This window comes from Equus caballus, chromosome 18, assembly GCF_041296265.1.
Source record: "Equus caballus isolate H_3958 breed thoroughbred chromosome 18, TB-T2T, whole genome shotgun sequence".
Lineage (NCBI taxonomy): Eukaryota > Metazoa > Chordata > Mammalia > Perissodactyla > Equidae > Equus > Equus caballus.
The window spans coordinates 28095001-28111848 of NC_091701.1; the positions used below are offsets into that span (position 1 = coordinate 28095001).

A 16848-nucleotide genomic window follows, 5' to 3' on the forward strand; every position below is an offset into this window, starting at 1 on the left:
AGTTTCTAACCAGTGTTTGGAACTTGAAACTAGTGCCAAGCCTAAACACATCTGGTTGATTCCAGGCCACAAATAGCACTGGAATGCCTTCAACACCTTCCATAGCTGCCATACTTAAAAGTTTATTTCCAAAATAGAACTGACAAAAAAAAAAAATTATCAGACTGATGCTCCAGAGTTAAAGTCAGAGATGTGTCATGTAGAGAACTATGTATCCTCATAACATACATGAAGCTATGTGCTTATATTTCCTAATACAGACTTGCATTTCAGCAAATTAAATTAAAAGCCAGCATTACTAGATTCAACCCCATTTTCATTTGCTAAGTGTCATGTTATAAGATTAGGAACCCATTCTACACACTTCAGGTATTCAGTTATATGGGGATATATAATCTCAATTAGTAATCAAATATCTTTAATAATGCTGTTGAATGCCCCTGGGGCATGCTACTATTTAGAAAATGCTGTAGGCTGCTATATGTTATTTCATTAATGGTCTTTATCTTACTGGAACGTCCAATATAAATTTAGTGATGATAAATGTGGTAAGGCACAATACTAGAGTGGGAAGAAGTTATTTACCTGTAAGAGAACAAATTAGAAAGATCTTTGTTGGTGACTACTTGTTGTATTGGAAAGAAGGAAGATTCTAGTAATCTACTTGAAGGTAGCTAATAGTCTGAAGAAAAAAAGTATAATTCAAACCACATGAGAACCACTCAACTTTTGGAAAAGATGTTTTGAATGAGGTAAACTGGATAACAGAGAAGGGAATTCCAATAGAGTGCCAAGAGTTTGGAAAGACAGCGTGCTTCTCCATTTGACAAGACCACCATGGTGGGGAGGTAATTTAACAGGAAGCAGAAGTACATTTGGAAGAAAGACAGAGGTTTTGCTTTCCAGAAAACTTCAAGTTGCTATGCATGAAGTTGGTGTCTCTTATGTGTACTTGGACCTTAAGGAAAAGGATGCTATCAGGAGCAAGGATAAGATGCTTCCCACAGTGGCAATTCATTCCCAGGGGCAGGATGGTGCCGTGTTACATAGGGGAGACAGCTTCTGGAGTCTGATTGCCTGGGTTTAAATCCCTCTTTTATGACCAAGTGTGCAGTCTCAGGCATGTTAACCTCCCTGAGGATCAGGGCCCTTGTCGGTAAAAGGAGCTCATTTGTGGACCTAACTTGTGGACAGGGCATAAGGAGTAAAGGAGACAACATAGGAAAAGTGTTTAGTACAGGATTGCATGTGGTACGCACTCAGTCAATGTTAGATACTTTTACTTGCATTCATTAATACATGTTCAATAATTTCCCAAGTTGTAAGCAAGACACCATGTATCAGGAGCAGAGTACATGGAAGAAGTGAATCTGAACGGAGAGAAGAGAAATTGCAGATGAAAAATGTTTTGGTGCTTTAGTTGCTACAGCAATGCATGCGGAGAACTGTCCTACAACCTCCTTTAGATCCTAGTGTCTCATCAGCTCAGGAGCACAAAAAGGTCAACCAGTTAGGTCACTTCACAGACTGTCTGTGTGAATAACTGTGAATGAACATTATAGTTGAGATGCCTCTGTCTTTTCCAAAGGAACAAAACACAAAGCAGTGTCCTGAGAGAGAATGGGCCTGAGAGAGAGTTTCAAGGCCTGTTCGAAATGCTTGGGGGCTGCCCACTGAACTGCAATCTGTTATACAGATGGTCTATGGTTCATCAATTTTTAGAGAATTCATTTGTTAATAAACAATATGCTTATAACCTAAATATATTAATTCTCCATTATGAACTGACAATCTGAAAGAATAAAATGTTCATCTATTATGTCATGCGAAGGACAGAATTTGAGAGCAGGAATTGTGGAGTTTTGACCTACACTTTGCACTAAATATTCTATTGATCTCCAGAAATTTCACTGGTAAGCATTTAATAAATTTAGTTTAAATAGGAAGTGACTTGGACATGCATCTCTTTTTAACTTGTTTGATTGGTTTACCTGATTCAAATCAAGATGTCCTTGGATTAAATTTCCATATGAACGAGATTCAGAAAAACATTGAAATTGACATTGAGTGAATCAAAACTTTTTTAGGGTAAATTGTTTTCTCTAATATCGAGGTTCATGATTCACCCGACAGCTAGAATGATAACTGAAGTTAATAAGTGGAAGGTTTGTGGTATGAAAAATGCTATATTTAACTGAGAAACAAAAGTGGTAATTTATTTAAAACTTCCACTTTATTCAATAGTAGAAGCATTTTTATTACTTTTTAAAATAAAGTGGGTTTAAAAGCACCTACCACAATGTTTCAATAGACAAGGTACTCAGTAAATGTCAGATGTAAATTTTAGTGGAATACAAATGAGTTCTTGACAGTGCCTAATGGGAATTTCAGATTTTTTTATTTCACAGTCCTTGTTTGTGACAATTAATCCTATTGAAATCAATATTTATGTAGGGTTTCCTTCCTCTGTCCCAGTCCCAGGTCCCAGGAAAAGCAAGCAAGGAATACAGCATTTGTAAGGAAAATTAAGCATTGTATCTTTGATGTCTGCCTAGGAAATAAACTAAATAGGTCGAAGTAACAGAGCACAGGATCTCAAGAATAAGTAGCTCAAAATTTCCGTCTTGATTTAAACTATTCTGGATGTTAAGTTGTAGACAGATGTAACAAACACACTTTATCAATGACACAGTGGTAATCAACACATAATCAAATGATAATTCAACTTCATTTTCCAACCTTAGAATCAATCAACCCAAAGACTGTTCTCACTTGTAATTTTCATATTAATACATTCTCAGAATATTACTAGTGCTTAACATAAACAAATAAAAGGCTTGTGGGGCCCAATTAGGGAAGGAGAATGGACGAAATTTCCACATATAGTGAGAGAAAATTCATGAAGAATTTCACTTTGATGGAACCTAAGACACTGACAGTAGAAATGTCATGAGATGTTTGGTCAAGAGACCAAAAAGTTAACACACTGGAAACTTGACAAGCTGGGAAGCCAACAGGAGGATAATTAATCACACGTTTAGGGAAACCACTGGATGGTTAACATCTTGTTGCTAGGCAATATTTCTAGGCAGCAGATCTTCTCACATCTTAAAGAATCAGAACAGTTTATTTTCATTTTTTAAAGTACAGTATATTTTTCAAATTGATTATGCATATTTGTGTTCGTCAACTTTTGGGTCTCTCAACTATCTATACACCTATGAAGTTTATGGACTATCGCATTTATAAGAAATAAAGATATTGACTGGATGTTAATATGTATGATAGCCCTCACTAAAATAAAAGTTTTACACTCACCATGTAGTGAATGATAGAGTTTGCATATGGTCATATAATAAAACCAATCAGAGAGGGAAAGATGCCTTCAGAGATGTGCCTATTGTAGCTGAATAATGAAATACAAAATATATTTGAGGTTGATTAAAATATTAAAGTAAATTTAGGTATAAAAATATCTTTACTGTATAAATACTTAAGTAGGACTTGGTACTAAAGAAAATATCTATTGATATCCATGATAAAAGACAAATGTAGGAAATTTTGATGTTTCAAACATTGAATCATATCACACAAGTATAAAAACTACTGAGATTTGCTATTGAAATTAGGTTGTCTTTAAAGTGTCATTAGCTGAACTTTTAAAACAATAGCAATTAATATCAGATAGTTGAAGAAAAAGAAAACTGGCTTGATTGGAGGAAGAGCATTGTTATCTATCAATCTTGTTCTCTTCACAAATACGCTCAACACTTAATGTTGTCGAACTCACCCAACTTCCCCCCACCCTCAGGCTGATTCTCGTCACTCGCGCTGCCTCCTGCACATGCCCAGTGAGGAAAAAAGGGAAGATGACCTGTACAAGTGCTTCCCAAGGATAATTTTCCATCTCTAAAAAGGGTGCTACATATTTAGACAGTCAAAGTAGGACAGAAAGTATTCACATTTCCATTTCTTCTTTTTCTCTTCTGTCTCTTCACCACGTTTCCCCAAAAAGCATTAATGTTAGGCCAACTTTTTTCCTTGATATTAAAATGTTTGCTACCAGACTTTGTAGCTTACAATGAGAGTGTTTCTGTAGTTTTCCTTGCCGATATTTTGATTGAGATTCTACACTGTTTCTTTCCCCATCTAGGGCCAGTCAAGTATGCCAGATTTCTTTTTTTTTCAAATTATTTTATTGAGGTCATATTGGTTTATAGCATTGTGTAATTTCAGGTGTACATTATTATATGTCGGTTTCTGTATAGACTGCATTGTGCTCTCCACCAATAGTCTAGTTTTTATCCGTCACCACACATACGTGCCCCTTTACCCCTTTCACCCTTTCCAAATTTCTAGTGGAGAAAAGTTGGAGATGGCTTAGGGACGGGGCTGAGGCTGAGTTAGTTTGTGGTAGAAGGGTAGAAGGAGACAGAAGGGGGGAGGGAACATAGGCATAGCTCCCAGGAAGGTGCAGATCAGATCTCGGATTATGGGGACTGCTTCACATTATGATACTCCACCTTTCCTCTTTAAAATTAACCCACTATCTCTCTACTCATAGGGAAGAATTAGGCCGCTATCTTGTCACCTCTATAATTGTTCCTAATTCATAATGCATTAATTGGAAATTAATTAAATTTAGAAAAGTTTTTATTTTAGTCTTCCAAATATAAGTAATTTCACTAGCTCATTTGGCCTAATACTTATGTCTTTTCTTTCATAGTACCAACATTTTACTTTATTCAAAATATGGCCAATTTATAAAACCAAACAAAATCATCCCCAAATCGTGGCTTACTTGAAGTTTGGGTGATGAAAGTAATACATCATTGACTGAATTTTTTATTAAATTTTTACATATGCAGGTTCATCACAGCTTGACAATTTGAAGATATTTTCAATAACTGACTTGTGTCATGCTGTTTCATTGCCCTGGCCATTTAAATACACCTTTGACATGTTTTGTGAATTTGGTTTACAGATTATCTCGAAAGATATGAAGACAAGCACACTCATAAACACATGAATGATCCAGTAAATAGGCAACAAAAAAGTCCTACGGAGCTAGGCAAAAGCATTATTTCTTCCTTGTTGAAGGTATCAGCATATGCTACATCTTATGTTGCACAAGTGTACTCATTAAATATTATGAAATGTACAGCAGGCCGGGAAGCTCTAACTAGCTAGTCAAAGTCACTCATACCTGTGTGTTCGTATTTATGTCGCAGAAGGGAACTGCTTTTCTGGAATGTCTTGTCACATAAGTCACATGCATACATGCCACTCTCTGTCTTCTTGATCTTCTTTCGAGACAGACAGGAGTCGGAGTCTGTCATGTCATCTAGGCCTGACATGTAGTCTTGTGCTCCATCAAGCAATTCTCCCTGTGATACAATCACATAGTTCAACACAGTCTCTTCTCCTTGTGTTTATACCAAACAACTTCGCATAGGCTGACACTCGGAGAACCTCAAAAGGGCTTGCTACTAATTGATCTACTTTTTAAAAACTATTACTTTCCATGAAACATATAGAGGAGGTCTCACATTTCCAGAAAATATAAATCTTCTTTGCCCCAGATGGTAGAGCTCACTGTTTTTCAAGGACAGAAAATAGTGAGCTCTGAAGGTGAGAAAAACAAATTTTTAAAAAATCCTTAATTTTCTTTATATCAGGAAATACCAAGAGCGAAAATGAAACATCAGACTTTGTGTATTTCCAGTGTGCTTAACTTTGGAAATGATCTGTAGCTGTAGAAACCCCATTTTAATTGAATTTTATATTTAGGTACAAAATGTTATTATTATGCAATCTATTTAAATGTATGTCTACCAACTAAAGGCCTCAAGCTATAGTTTTATATTTAATTTTCTAATTTGAAATAGGGAATATTAATAACACTTTTTATCAATGTTCTATCTATGTTAAAACAGCCTTCAGCATTGAGCAATAATGAATGTGGATCAGTAAATTATTAAATTTCTTGATATTTATTTTGTCTTGATCCAAAGGAGTGCAAACTTGCATGATAACATACATTTCCATTTGCTAGTCCACAGTTCAGTTTTCTTAGACTACGTTTGCACTAATTAATATTAGAGAAGATTAAATAGGCTTAAATACATTTACAAAGAGGGCAGATGCACTGGAAATGGGAATCCTGGAACAGCTGTTACAGAGGTGCACTGCTATTTACGCTCCTATTTTGCAAACAGGCATTATACTCCGTGATGTTAAAACATACCTACTTTTGTATTTGAAAAACCATAAATTATTCACTAATTTGAAAATTACATTAAAAGTCATGTGGAATGTACAAAACATTTTTTAAATACACTTCAAAATAAACTATTCTCTATAAAAGCAAGTATGTATCAACTTTAGACATGCAGTATTGCACATTGTGAACATCTGTAAAAGTATATGACTGTTATAAATGTTAACTCTTAGCATCCATGCAAGTCCTACCAAATACTGTTATCAAAGTATAATTCTAAAAGCAGACGGATCAATCCAAATAAATCTCAAAAATAAATACTAAGTTCTTTATCTTATTAAAGGTAAATAAGCTAAAATAGTACAGTGTTCTACTCTTTCTCCATTTATTTGTCTAGCCCACTCAGTTTTAGGTTCAAATTAAAACAAACTCTTCTATTTCTGCTGAAAATAGAACACTTCATTTTTTTAGTAAGATTTTTTTCCCTATATGCTCGTAAATGATAACATTTTTACCTCCTCTCTTCAGAGCAAAGAGATATGTCTCATTACCTGAAATCCTTGTTTCCGCTGGTACTTTCTTCTTTGCTGCATATCAGCAAAAGTAGCTGCTCCAGTTGGATAGGTATAGGCCATATGTGGTAGGAAGCTCATCTGATCCAGTCCTGGGTATGGTCGGAGCCCAGGGATACTGGTCTGGACTGGTGGCATGAAAGTGGCGGGGGGAAATGCGCTTTGTGGAGGAAGAGCCGTGTATAAAGGTTTGGCACTAAATGGGTTCATGCCGAACACTGGGTTAGTGCTTTTGTTGTCCAGATTATTTGAATTCGAAAACTCCTTCTTGATAAAAGTCAAGTTTAGAGGCTCATCTGAGTTTTCAGATGATGAAGAAACACTGTTGTGGTCTAAATTTATGCTGCTAGCTTTTGTTTTGTTCTTTGCGGCTATAATACTTTTGGGTTCTTTCATTTGTTTTGGTAATGACAAGTCCAAAGGCTCAGCCTGGAGCTCCTCAGAAGAGAAGCTGTTTGGAGTGTAAGAACTACTGTGGGAGTTTTTAGAAGATGTGGAGGAAAGATTTAAGGGAGAAGGAGTATTACTCCTCGAGTGGTCCAATTTTTCAACTGGTTTAATATTGGTAAAATGGGAAGGTTTTGTTAGCCTGAGAGGAGGATCACAATTCGTAACACTGTTGTGGAGTTCTGCTATAGACGGTGATGTTATGGAGTCCATAGGTTTTACAGGAGACCTGGGTAATAAAGAGTCTTTTGTGGGAGGGTTACTGTTGGGAGCTAACGGCTTGGAGTTCCTTTCCAGTGATGGTGACCTGGAATTTGAATACTGGTAGACTTTTCGTTGCTCAAACCATTCCTTCACAAATTCCTGAGGAAGGCCCACAGCAATGGAAATTTTCAGCAGTTCATCAGAGTTGGGCTCCATGTTCATGGCATAATATGCTTTAAGTACAGACATGTGGTCCTTGTATGGGTTGATGGGGCTTGTCATTCCTTTCTCAGAAAGTACAGATGACAAGAGGAGGGCTTTATTATCAACAAAAACTCCAGCTTTGTTGGGGACTATGTTTTCATGAGGTTGCAGGACTGCCTTGATCTCTTCATTCATCTTACAAAGGTAACGTTCATGCTGATGCAAGGGAATGGGGCCAGGGAAACTTTCTTTACAGAACTGGCATGAAAATGGAGTGGATATGTTGTGGTTCTCAATCATTTTATCATCGGTGACCAAATCTATTAAAGTACGTAGCTTCTCTTTCTTTATATTACTGATCTGTCTCCTTGAGTCAGTAGTCAAGCTCTGGAGGCAAGCTTTGGCTTCATTGACCTTTTCTAATGTATAGTCAATAATACTTTTAGTGGCACCATTATGACTCACTACTGGAAGACCGACAGGTGGAATATTAGGAGAAGTAACTCCTTGTTCCTCAGGTTGAGAGCATGGATCCTTCATGTGATAACCTTTCAACTTTGAAATTTCTTCAGCCTTGCAGTCCATTTTTTGCCTGGAAACCGTATTGTCCACAATCTGTAGAACTTTTTGTACCTCGCTTAAATTACTATTCATTGTGGGAAATCCAAGTAAAGGGGCTTCCATCCCTACACCTAAGTGCTGCATTGGACTCTGAGCAGACGGATGAACTCCTAAAGGGCTGGTGGCTCCAAGTGCACCATTCATAAAGGGACTAGTGCCACTAAACCCGTGTGTGGCCATAAGAACTTTATAGTCATTGAAGTCTAGTGGTTCTGTTTTAATTTTAAGTAAGCCTGTTTGTTCAGACATACTAAGTGGTTTTCCGTTCTCCAATTTGTTTCTTAACTGGGTAATGGCTGAATTAGTAGGAGAAGAAGAAACAGAATTAGGGGAAGAACCCGTCTTGATATTGTTTCTCATTCGGCCATTTACAGAGATTAAACCAATACATTTCTTGCTGCTGATGTGTGAACTGTAGGAACCAGAATGGGAGAAACGTTTCTTGCAGTTTGGGCACTCGTATGGTTTTTCACCTAAAATGATAATTAAAATTAGTGTTACATTTCTCTGATTGTAATTACCAGAATCTGTGAAATCAAATGAAAGGAATACAATGGGGTACCTCTACATTCTAGGTGCTTAGATTAGAATTATGTGGCCATAACTGTTTCTGGGCTTTATCTACCCTGGGAAGACATAATTCAAGATGGTAGCAGTGGAAGGTGAGGGCTATCTATGCCTTTTTCAGCCAAGATCCCAAATCTTGTCTTGCCATCGGCAGCCTCCTATTTAAACAGTGTCAGATTAATGTGTGGTCAATAGCACAATAAAGATGTCACAGTATTTAAAGGGAAGTGTAGCCATGGCTTTAATCAACTCTGGAGATTCCATTGATTCTACCAATCCAACGAGTCCTTTGAATAGCATCCAATTTGGTAATAAAATGCTTGGCAGAGCTATCAAAATAGTTATAAAGAAGAAATCTCAGTGGTGGGATGTTGTTCTGTAATATACAGCTCTGAGGAATCAAAGAACGTTTATTATACAAAAGCTCTTATCCAAAATTCTTCAATTTTTTCTTTCATGGTTAGGTATCAAAAATGAATATCCTTCAGAATTTGCCAGCTGAGTTTCTTCAGGTCAAAAATATTAATGTGTAGAAGGGTTTTTAGAAGGACAAAAAGAAGCCTCTAGATTTTGTAAGAAATCAAAGCCTTTGCAATTTTTAGAAAGGATAAACATTCTTCTTCTGTTTATAAGATCATGCTATTGGTAGTACCACAGGTCTCATGAAGACAAAGCATATACACCTAGTTTATGAAGTAAATGGGTAGTTCCAACAAGCTACGAACAGGATTGCGTAGATTTTAAACAAGCTTTTAAAAGTCCCCTAATGAAACAAAATGCAAATGTGAGCACCGGCACCTCTGCTACTCACCGCTGTGAATTCGCAGGTGCTCCTTCAGATGGTGTTTGTATTTGAAGGCCTTGCCGCACTCTGTGCATTTGAACTTGCGGTTACCTGCTCCTTGGGTCAGCATTTGGTGCTATAAAAGGAGAAAGACTGACATCAGTTTTGTGCAGGATGAACAAAGGAAATTTGTTACAAATATTTTTAAAAGGCCTCTATTTTTCAGACAGGCCAAAAGGTTTGAGTGCATGTTTATTTATTTGCCCAGTCTTCCAGAGTTGCAATAAAAGTGATAATGTTGGCAATAAAATTGGAACAAATAAAAAAAAGTGCTTTCACATGCGCATCCAGTGCTTGCTTTAGAATTATCTCTGTAGTCTGTTTTCCAAAATGTTTCTTTGAGCCTTTGGAGATGAGAAAGCACAATTGTAAAGATGTTTGTGGTTCCCTGTGTTTACTGCAAATTCTAAAATCTGAAGATTCCCTGTTGGAATGCAACTGTTGTGTCAAGGAAAAAAAATATTATCGTGAAAATTCTAAATAGTCTCCCAAAAAACTCCCCACACAAATAACTAATTTTATCAAATTTTCTGTATCAGGGTAAAAAGTCTGTCTTATACTAAAGCAATGCCAAATTTGAAGAAGAAGAAAATAAGCCTCATACACAAACAAAAATCTCCTTGACTGTAAATATTTCACTACACTATAAGCATGTTTAAATATCCCATTCACTGTGCTAAGAGCAAATGAAAGCCATGTTTTTCCTGAGGTGTTGCATATCAGATCTGATTCATTGTCAAATGTAAGAGACAACATCTTGGGTTATAGCTGCTTGAGCAGTTTTATCACAGGCCAGGAGGAAAGACTTCAACGACTTTTCATTTTCCTTTTTAGTAGTGTGCTAGGAAGTAGGGACAAAAAAGAAAAAAAGTTTACTGAAAAGACAAGTTAAAAGCAGCGAAGATATAATCAAACACAGCTGACCTTTTTGAACAAGAGAAAAAAAAGCACTGTGACTTAGAATTCTGAAAAAAAAAAAAAAAAAAGAATACAGTCATCCACTCTGGATGCTCAAGGTAGGAGGTCAGCCTTTTTCAAGCAGCAATGACACAAAAGCCTTTTGCAAAAAGACAGCACAGAAACGGTATGACAACTGCTAGGGTGTGCTGAATCTTCCCACATTCCTAGTGAGACAGATGGTGTTACATGGGACACAGGGAGGTTTGTTCAAACAGCAGCAACCTTCAAAGATCAAGCAGAGCCCAGCCCGCCGAGCGCCATTGAGGGACCAGCGCTCATATGTTGCTGAGTTGCATAAACAAACAGCAACAGCTGCTTTGTCTCCCCCCACAGCCCTCAGAGGACTACTATAAACTTTAGTTGTGCCACTGTTAATATGATACAATCATTTTAATTTACTAATTGTAAATGCCATGAGCAAATGAGGGGACTTTTCAACACCAAAGCTACCATTCATAATGCGCCAACACAATCACACTTCTGCATGTGAAATTTAAAGCAGTTATGCTAGATAAATATCTAGGCACTTTTTTTTTTTCCTAGAGTTTTTGTGCATATGAGCAAGGGGAGATAAACTGTTACATAAGTGTAACTATGCAAGCTTGGTTTTGGTAACTGAAGTTTGAAAAACATTCAGGTGACAAATCCAATCAGATATAAATGGAATAATTTTACATGAGTTGTTCTCTTAAAATAGTAAAATTCCATAATATAGTATCATCACGATTGCTTCATTGTGTTTGCTTATTCTCATTTTCTTATTCAAAGAAAATAAAGCCCAGAAGAAAACAACACAAGAATTTTATAGAATATCCTGTTTAATAATTTTAAAAACAGATATGGTGTTAAGGTTTAGATAGGATGATTCCAGATCTGTAGGGCCAGTTATTGGGACTTAAGGCACACCATTTGTGTTACCATCTGAACACATCATACTATCAATCTGCAGGCAATTCTCTCAGGGGGACAGAAGGAGCAGTTTTCCTAAAACATTTAAGGGACACTGTGAATCAATCCTGTTCAATCATTTTAAGGATTGAAGAAGCTATGCTTACCTGTAGACTTTTTATTTTTGACACAAATAAGCCAAAAAAGGCAAAGCAATTTTAAAATTTAACAAGAAATATGCACATTAAAAAGGGATTATTTTTAATGCAGATCCAACATTTTAGTATTAATTCAGTTCATTTAATATATATATGCATATATATTATATGCTTTTTTGATTTTCCTTAAAACTCTTAATTAGATTTCATAAACTAGTAGCAGCTTGTAAAAATACTCTAAGTAATTGAAGGTGTTATATGACAAATGAAAGAAATACATACTTCTTTTACTATGACTTAGATCCTATAGGAAAAAAAATTCTAAGTAAAACTAGGTGAAAAATGGAATTAAAATTGCTGAGATGTTTAATAATGTATAATTAAAATGCTACAATTTCATTCACTTTTTGTGGAACATAAAAATGAAACTAAAGTCAAGTTAAAGTGCAAATAAAATTTCTAAATTAGAAATTAACACACTCATTCGATCGTGAACATAAGACTATTAAATCATATTAGAAGAGACCATCAAAAAATCATTTAGACCTCAATTAAAGCTATTACCATTAAAAGATCTGCATCTTCAAAATGCCATGAAAAATTAATAATGATTGCCAATCAAAGCAATATCGTTTCTCTAAGGGGTTATTATAGAAAGAAATCACTTAAAACCAACCCCCCACCTGATCTGTCCCTGGCTTGTGCGTCACCATATGCCGCTCGAGCTGGGTGCGGTAGGCAAACGTGTAGCTACAAAGAGGGCAGGAAAAGTTCTCCTCATTCTTCTCGTGGCGGTACTTGATGTGCTCCTTCAGTGATGTCAAGCGCTTGTAGCCCCGGTCGCAGTAGGGGCAGGTCAGCAGTTGGGCAAAAGCATCTGGAGTTCCAGGTGGCAGGTCTGTAGCCGAGAGACGAGAGGGACAGAAGCAGGCCAAAAGGTCAGTAAATCAATGGCAGCTAATGGGCTGACTGCCCGGGATGGTATGACAGGAATCACGGCAATCTGCTCCACGAGAGTGCCATCATTGCTCTCGGCCTCCGCGCACACCAGTCCCCTTGCACACCCAGGACAGACTTGTCGGAATCGGCTCACACTGCGCTAGAAAATCAATTAATTACTTGAGCTTTTTGGGGGAAATTTAAACAGCTGATAAATGAGGAAATTCTCTTTAGGTGACTGACAGTTCGTTGTCGACCTTCAATCACATCTGACTGAGGAATTCACAGTGCGAAGGAGCTTTTCAGGTGTTGGTAAAGAAGAACAAAAAGTTAGGGTCAGTATCTCTAAACTTTTTTTGTTGCTCAAAAGTGAAATATTTCGGAAAGATAGGAATCAATTTAGATATTTTTATCTCTTAGAAATAGGCTCTAATTGTTCTTGTTCTGTATTGGATGTACAAATGACACAAATTTGCTGACAAAAAAATTTCACAATACCCTAAAATTACAGTTCTAATCTTTGCTCATGAAATTCCATGCCTCTGCAGCTGTTCTTCAAATTTTAAGGTAAACACCCAGGCATGTAGTGCATTTGTAATTGTAACAGCTGCAGAGGTCAGTGTAGTGGCTAAAAATGAATTACAGCCTCACCATTTTCTTCTTGCCCATTGGCCTCTGGCGTGCCAAGGCGAGACAGCTCCTCAGGGGCTTCTGGGTAAATAATGGCTGTGTCACTGCGCTGAAGGTACTCCTCGATGCTGACTGCATGGCCATCGCGTTCCTCCAGTTTTCTTTTGGCAAAGTATTCCTCAAAGTCTGATGTGCAATTTGCATTCTTAACTGAAATCACAAAAGGAGAAGAAATGTCTTTTCAGAGCCTTCTTCCTAGGAGCCCAAGTCTGCTTAGACCATTGTTAGTAAGAAATGTTGACTTGCAAAAAGAGAACAAACACCTAGTTTATTTATAAGAAGTGTTGCAGGTGATCAGTTATTGATTAAATGCTGCTTCTCACAATACATGCAAAAAAAGAGAACACTTTAAGTTAAATAGGCACATTTTATTTTTCTTCTTTCCTGGAATACTAGTCTACATAATTCACAAAGAATGAAAGAAATTTTAAAATGTTCTCAGGGAAAATTCTTAAAAAACAGAACTACACCCTAAGATCCATAAAAATGAGAGATACTATAAGCTCAAAGCTATTTTAATAGTCTACATAAAACTTCTTTTTCTCGTAAGAAAGGTATATTTAATTTTTTATTGTGCACTAAACTTAACTTTCCTAACCACTGATACATCCTGTTGCTAAATATGAGTTTTTAACCCTCTGCTCTCGGAATATCACAGACGGCCAGGACTCCATAGTCTGAGACGGATGTGAACGGACAGGTATTCCTAGAGAGATAATAAAGCAACTTTGTAAAAAAAATCATGGAATGCAGCAGTTTATCCTTCTCCATAATTTCAATATTTAGCTCAGTTTTTAAAACTCCTGAAAATAAAATTAAGAAATAAAATAAAAGTGACAGAGGGAGTTAAGAAACTGGCAATATTGCTATGTGATTTGGGTATGATTTTTAACTTTTGTAATTATGACACCATTCCCATGAAATGAATAATAGATGTAGATCAATTTTAGCTACTTGTGTCTCAAGACTTTGTATATTTAAAACCTCTAGATAGGTTTCTGAAAGAAATTATGGCTTAAATATCCTAAATAAAAATTTTTATGCATAAGACAGACTTGGAAGAGTGGCTGGTACATTATTCTCTACTATCAGTAGGTGAAAAAAAGTCCTTAACTGCTACAGTTCATGGGGTAGTCCTACTTTCAGAGTTTCTGAGAGCAATTAACCTTGATTCCATTATACTCCTCACCTCACCTCTGCCCTGAAAGATATTACAGTATTTGCCCCACTAACTTATCCCTGGTAATTTGTGGCAGGGTGATGTTCTAGCAAGCTTATCAATTTTTATTTTTATTTTTGGGTTTGACTATTATGAACTTGTGGATAACAGATGAGAAGAATAGAAAGTGGAACCTTCTATTAATTCAACAAATATTTACTGAATGACTGGTATGTGGTAGGCATCATGTCTTGTTTTGGTAAGCAAAAAACAGATCCATTCTCATCCTTCTGGAAGCCATGAGAATAATCAATACAACTGATATTATCTCAGAAATAAATATAACATTAGAAACTCAAATAAGTACTATGAAAGAAAGTTGTGTGATGAGATGAAAGACGAGGGGGACCTGACGGATCAGGAAAGCTTTAACTGAGAAAGCATGAAGTTAACTAACTTCAGAAGCTGCGGAGGAGCAGCATGTGCAAGGATGCGGTGACTGGGAGGAGCATAGTGCATTTCACAATCTGAAAGGACAGTGTTAGAGTGCAGGGAGTGAAAGGGGAGCACCACGACGTAAGGGTGGAGAGGCAGGTGGGAACCAGACCATGTAGTGTGCGATAGCCCTATTAAGGATTTGGATTTTATTCTAAGACGAACAGGAAGCCATTGAAGGGTATTAGGCAAGGAGGATGGTTGGATGAAACTATGGACTATCTGCATTTTTAAATGACAACTCTGGCTATAGTATAGTAAGGATAGGAGGAAAAGAAAAATTGATTCAGGGAAACAAGTTAGGAGGCTCTTGCCACAGATAAAGGCAAAAGATAAAGGTTAAGGAATTGGTGATGGAGACTATGAGAAGTGGCTGGACTTGGGAGATACTTAAGTAAACTCGTTAGACTTGGGAAAGGATTGGGTGTGCCAAGGAGGGAGGTGCTAAGGTGCTCATACTCTTAGGTTCAGGCTTTTTGAATTTGATGGATGGTAGCTGACACTCACCAAGCACTGGAATTCTAAAAAGACTTGAAACTATGAACTAATACATTGGATCAAATGAAAGGAAACTGGGGGGAATTACACTTTGTAGACTATTAAACTAAGTGCTAACAATCCTGAATACTGTGATCGCAAAGCCTTCTCTTTTGCCACTTTGACTCCTGTTAAGTTTAACAAGAGCAATAGTCTGATTCCAACACCTGTATTTTCTTCAAATATAGGTTTGGAATGTGCAATAGAGGATTAATATTTTATGTTTTGTAATTTTGTTTAAATCCTTTCTTAGAATCTTAAGTCTAAAATCTGTTCTTAGAAGAATAATAATGATTAAGACCATTTTTCCATGGGTATACTCATGATGCCATAGATGCTTGCCAAAGGATATTTATTGGTAGTGATTGTGATGGTGTCATTTAGCTTGCGCCATTAAATCGCTAGGGAGTAGGAAGGAACTGCCAACTTGCACAAATTATTTATTCATTGTTTTGGATCATTAAAATAACTTCAGATCTAACAAAAATCACCTTTTGTTTTTAAGGGAAAGAAAAGATAAAAGGAACAAAATGGTGGATCCAAGATGAACTTCTTTTGAGCAACTTCACTAATTTGACCAGTAACTAACTTCTTTTTCAGCACTGTGGCAGTAGAAGGTAATGTAATAGCTCCTTTCTGAACCCAGACCTACTCAAAAGTAGTCAAATGTTTAGGACATGATTTATTTAAATTTTTGAAGAAATGTCCCACTTGAAGATCTTTAGTGTAACCCAGAAAACATAGATGGATGTACATTTAACATCCTAATTTTATCTTGATATTTCAGCAACTATTTGAATTATCTGGCTATCTTTGCATGAATTTTCATTTGCATATGAATGTTTCCATCAGAAATGTAATCAAATGCAAATTCAATTGGATTTGCATTAATAGCCTTTCAGCTTAAAAGGGAGGAAAATTCTGATTTTTCTGGATAGGCAAACTAAACTGCATCTAGATACACTATTGGTGTTTGGAGAGGCAATTCACTTGCTAGATCAAATTTGGCTATGCTAGATTTCTATGTCAAGTGTAGTGGGGACAAAAGACATCAAATCATGTACTCTCTTTAAGGATCATCTTGGATAATCTTTATATCCTGAGCATTGCGTATATTGCCTAGAAATTATTAGACCCTCAAGAATCATTTATGGAATAAGTGTGGAATAAATTATGTCCTTAACACTAATTTTAGTGCAAAAGTCTTCTAGTAAAAGGAAGCAAAAGATAAGATACATACAGTTGAGCTAGGGACTTAGACTTACTATTAAGGCAATTGGAGAACAATTATGGGATAAACTGTGTTGTGGTGATCAGAAATACTTGCAAGAATTCTACAGGGC

The 16848-nt window shown here is 36.5% G+C and overlaps 1 protein-coding gene across 7 annotated transcripts in view; it reads right to left on the reverse strand.

Moving 5' to 3' along the window:
* The window catches only part of ZEB2 (zinc finger E-box binding homeobox 2), a 132200-nt gene that overhangs the window by 6254 nt on the left and 109098 nt on the right, over nucleotides 1-16848 (reverse strand). For all 7 annotated transcript variants that reach the window (XM_005601473.4, XM_023622552.2, XM_023622551.2 and 4 more), the window contains 5 exons: nucleotides 13276-13464; nucleotides 12369-12583; nucleotides 9647-9755; nucleotides 6772-8741; nucleotides 5207-5387 (listed from right to left, as the gene is read on the reverse strand). In XM_005601473.4, the coding sequence (XP_005601530.2) occupies nucleotides 5207-5387; nucleotides 6772-8741; nucleotides 9647-9755; nucleotides 12369-12583; nucleotides 13276-13464 (2664 nt within the window). The remainder of the gene's footprint in view (nucleotides 1-5206; nucleotides 5388-6771; nucleotides 8742-9646; nucleotides 9756-12368; nucleotides 12584-13275; nucleotides 13465-16848) is intronic.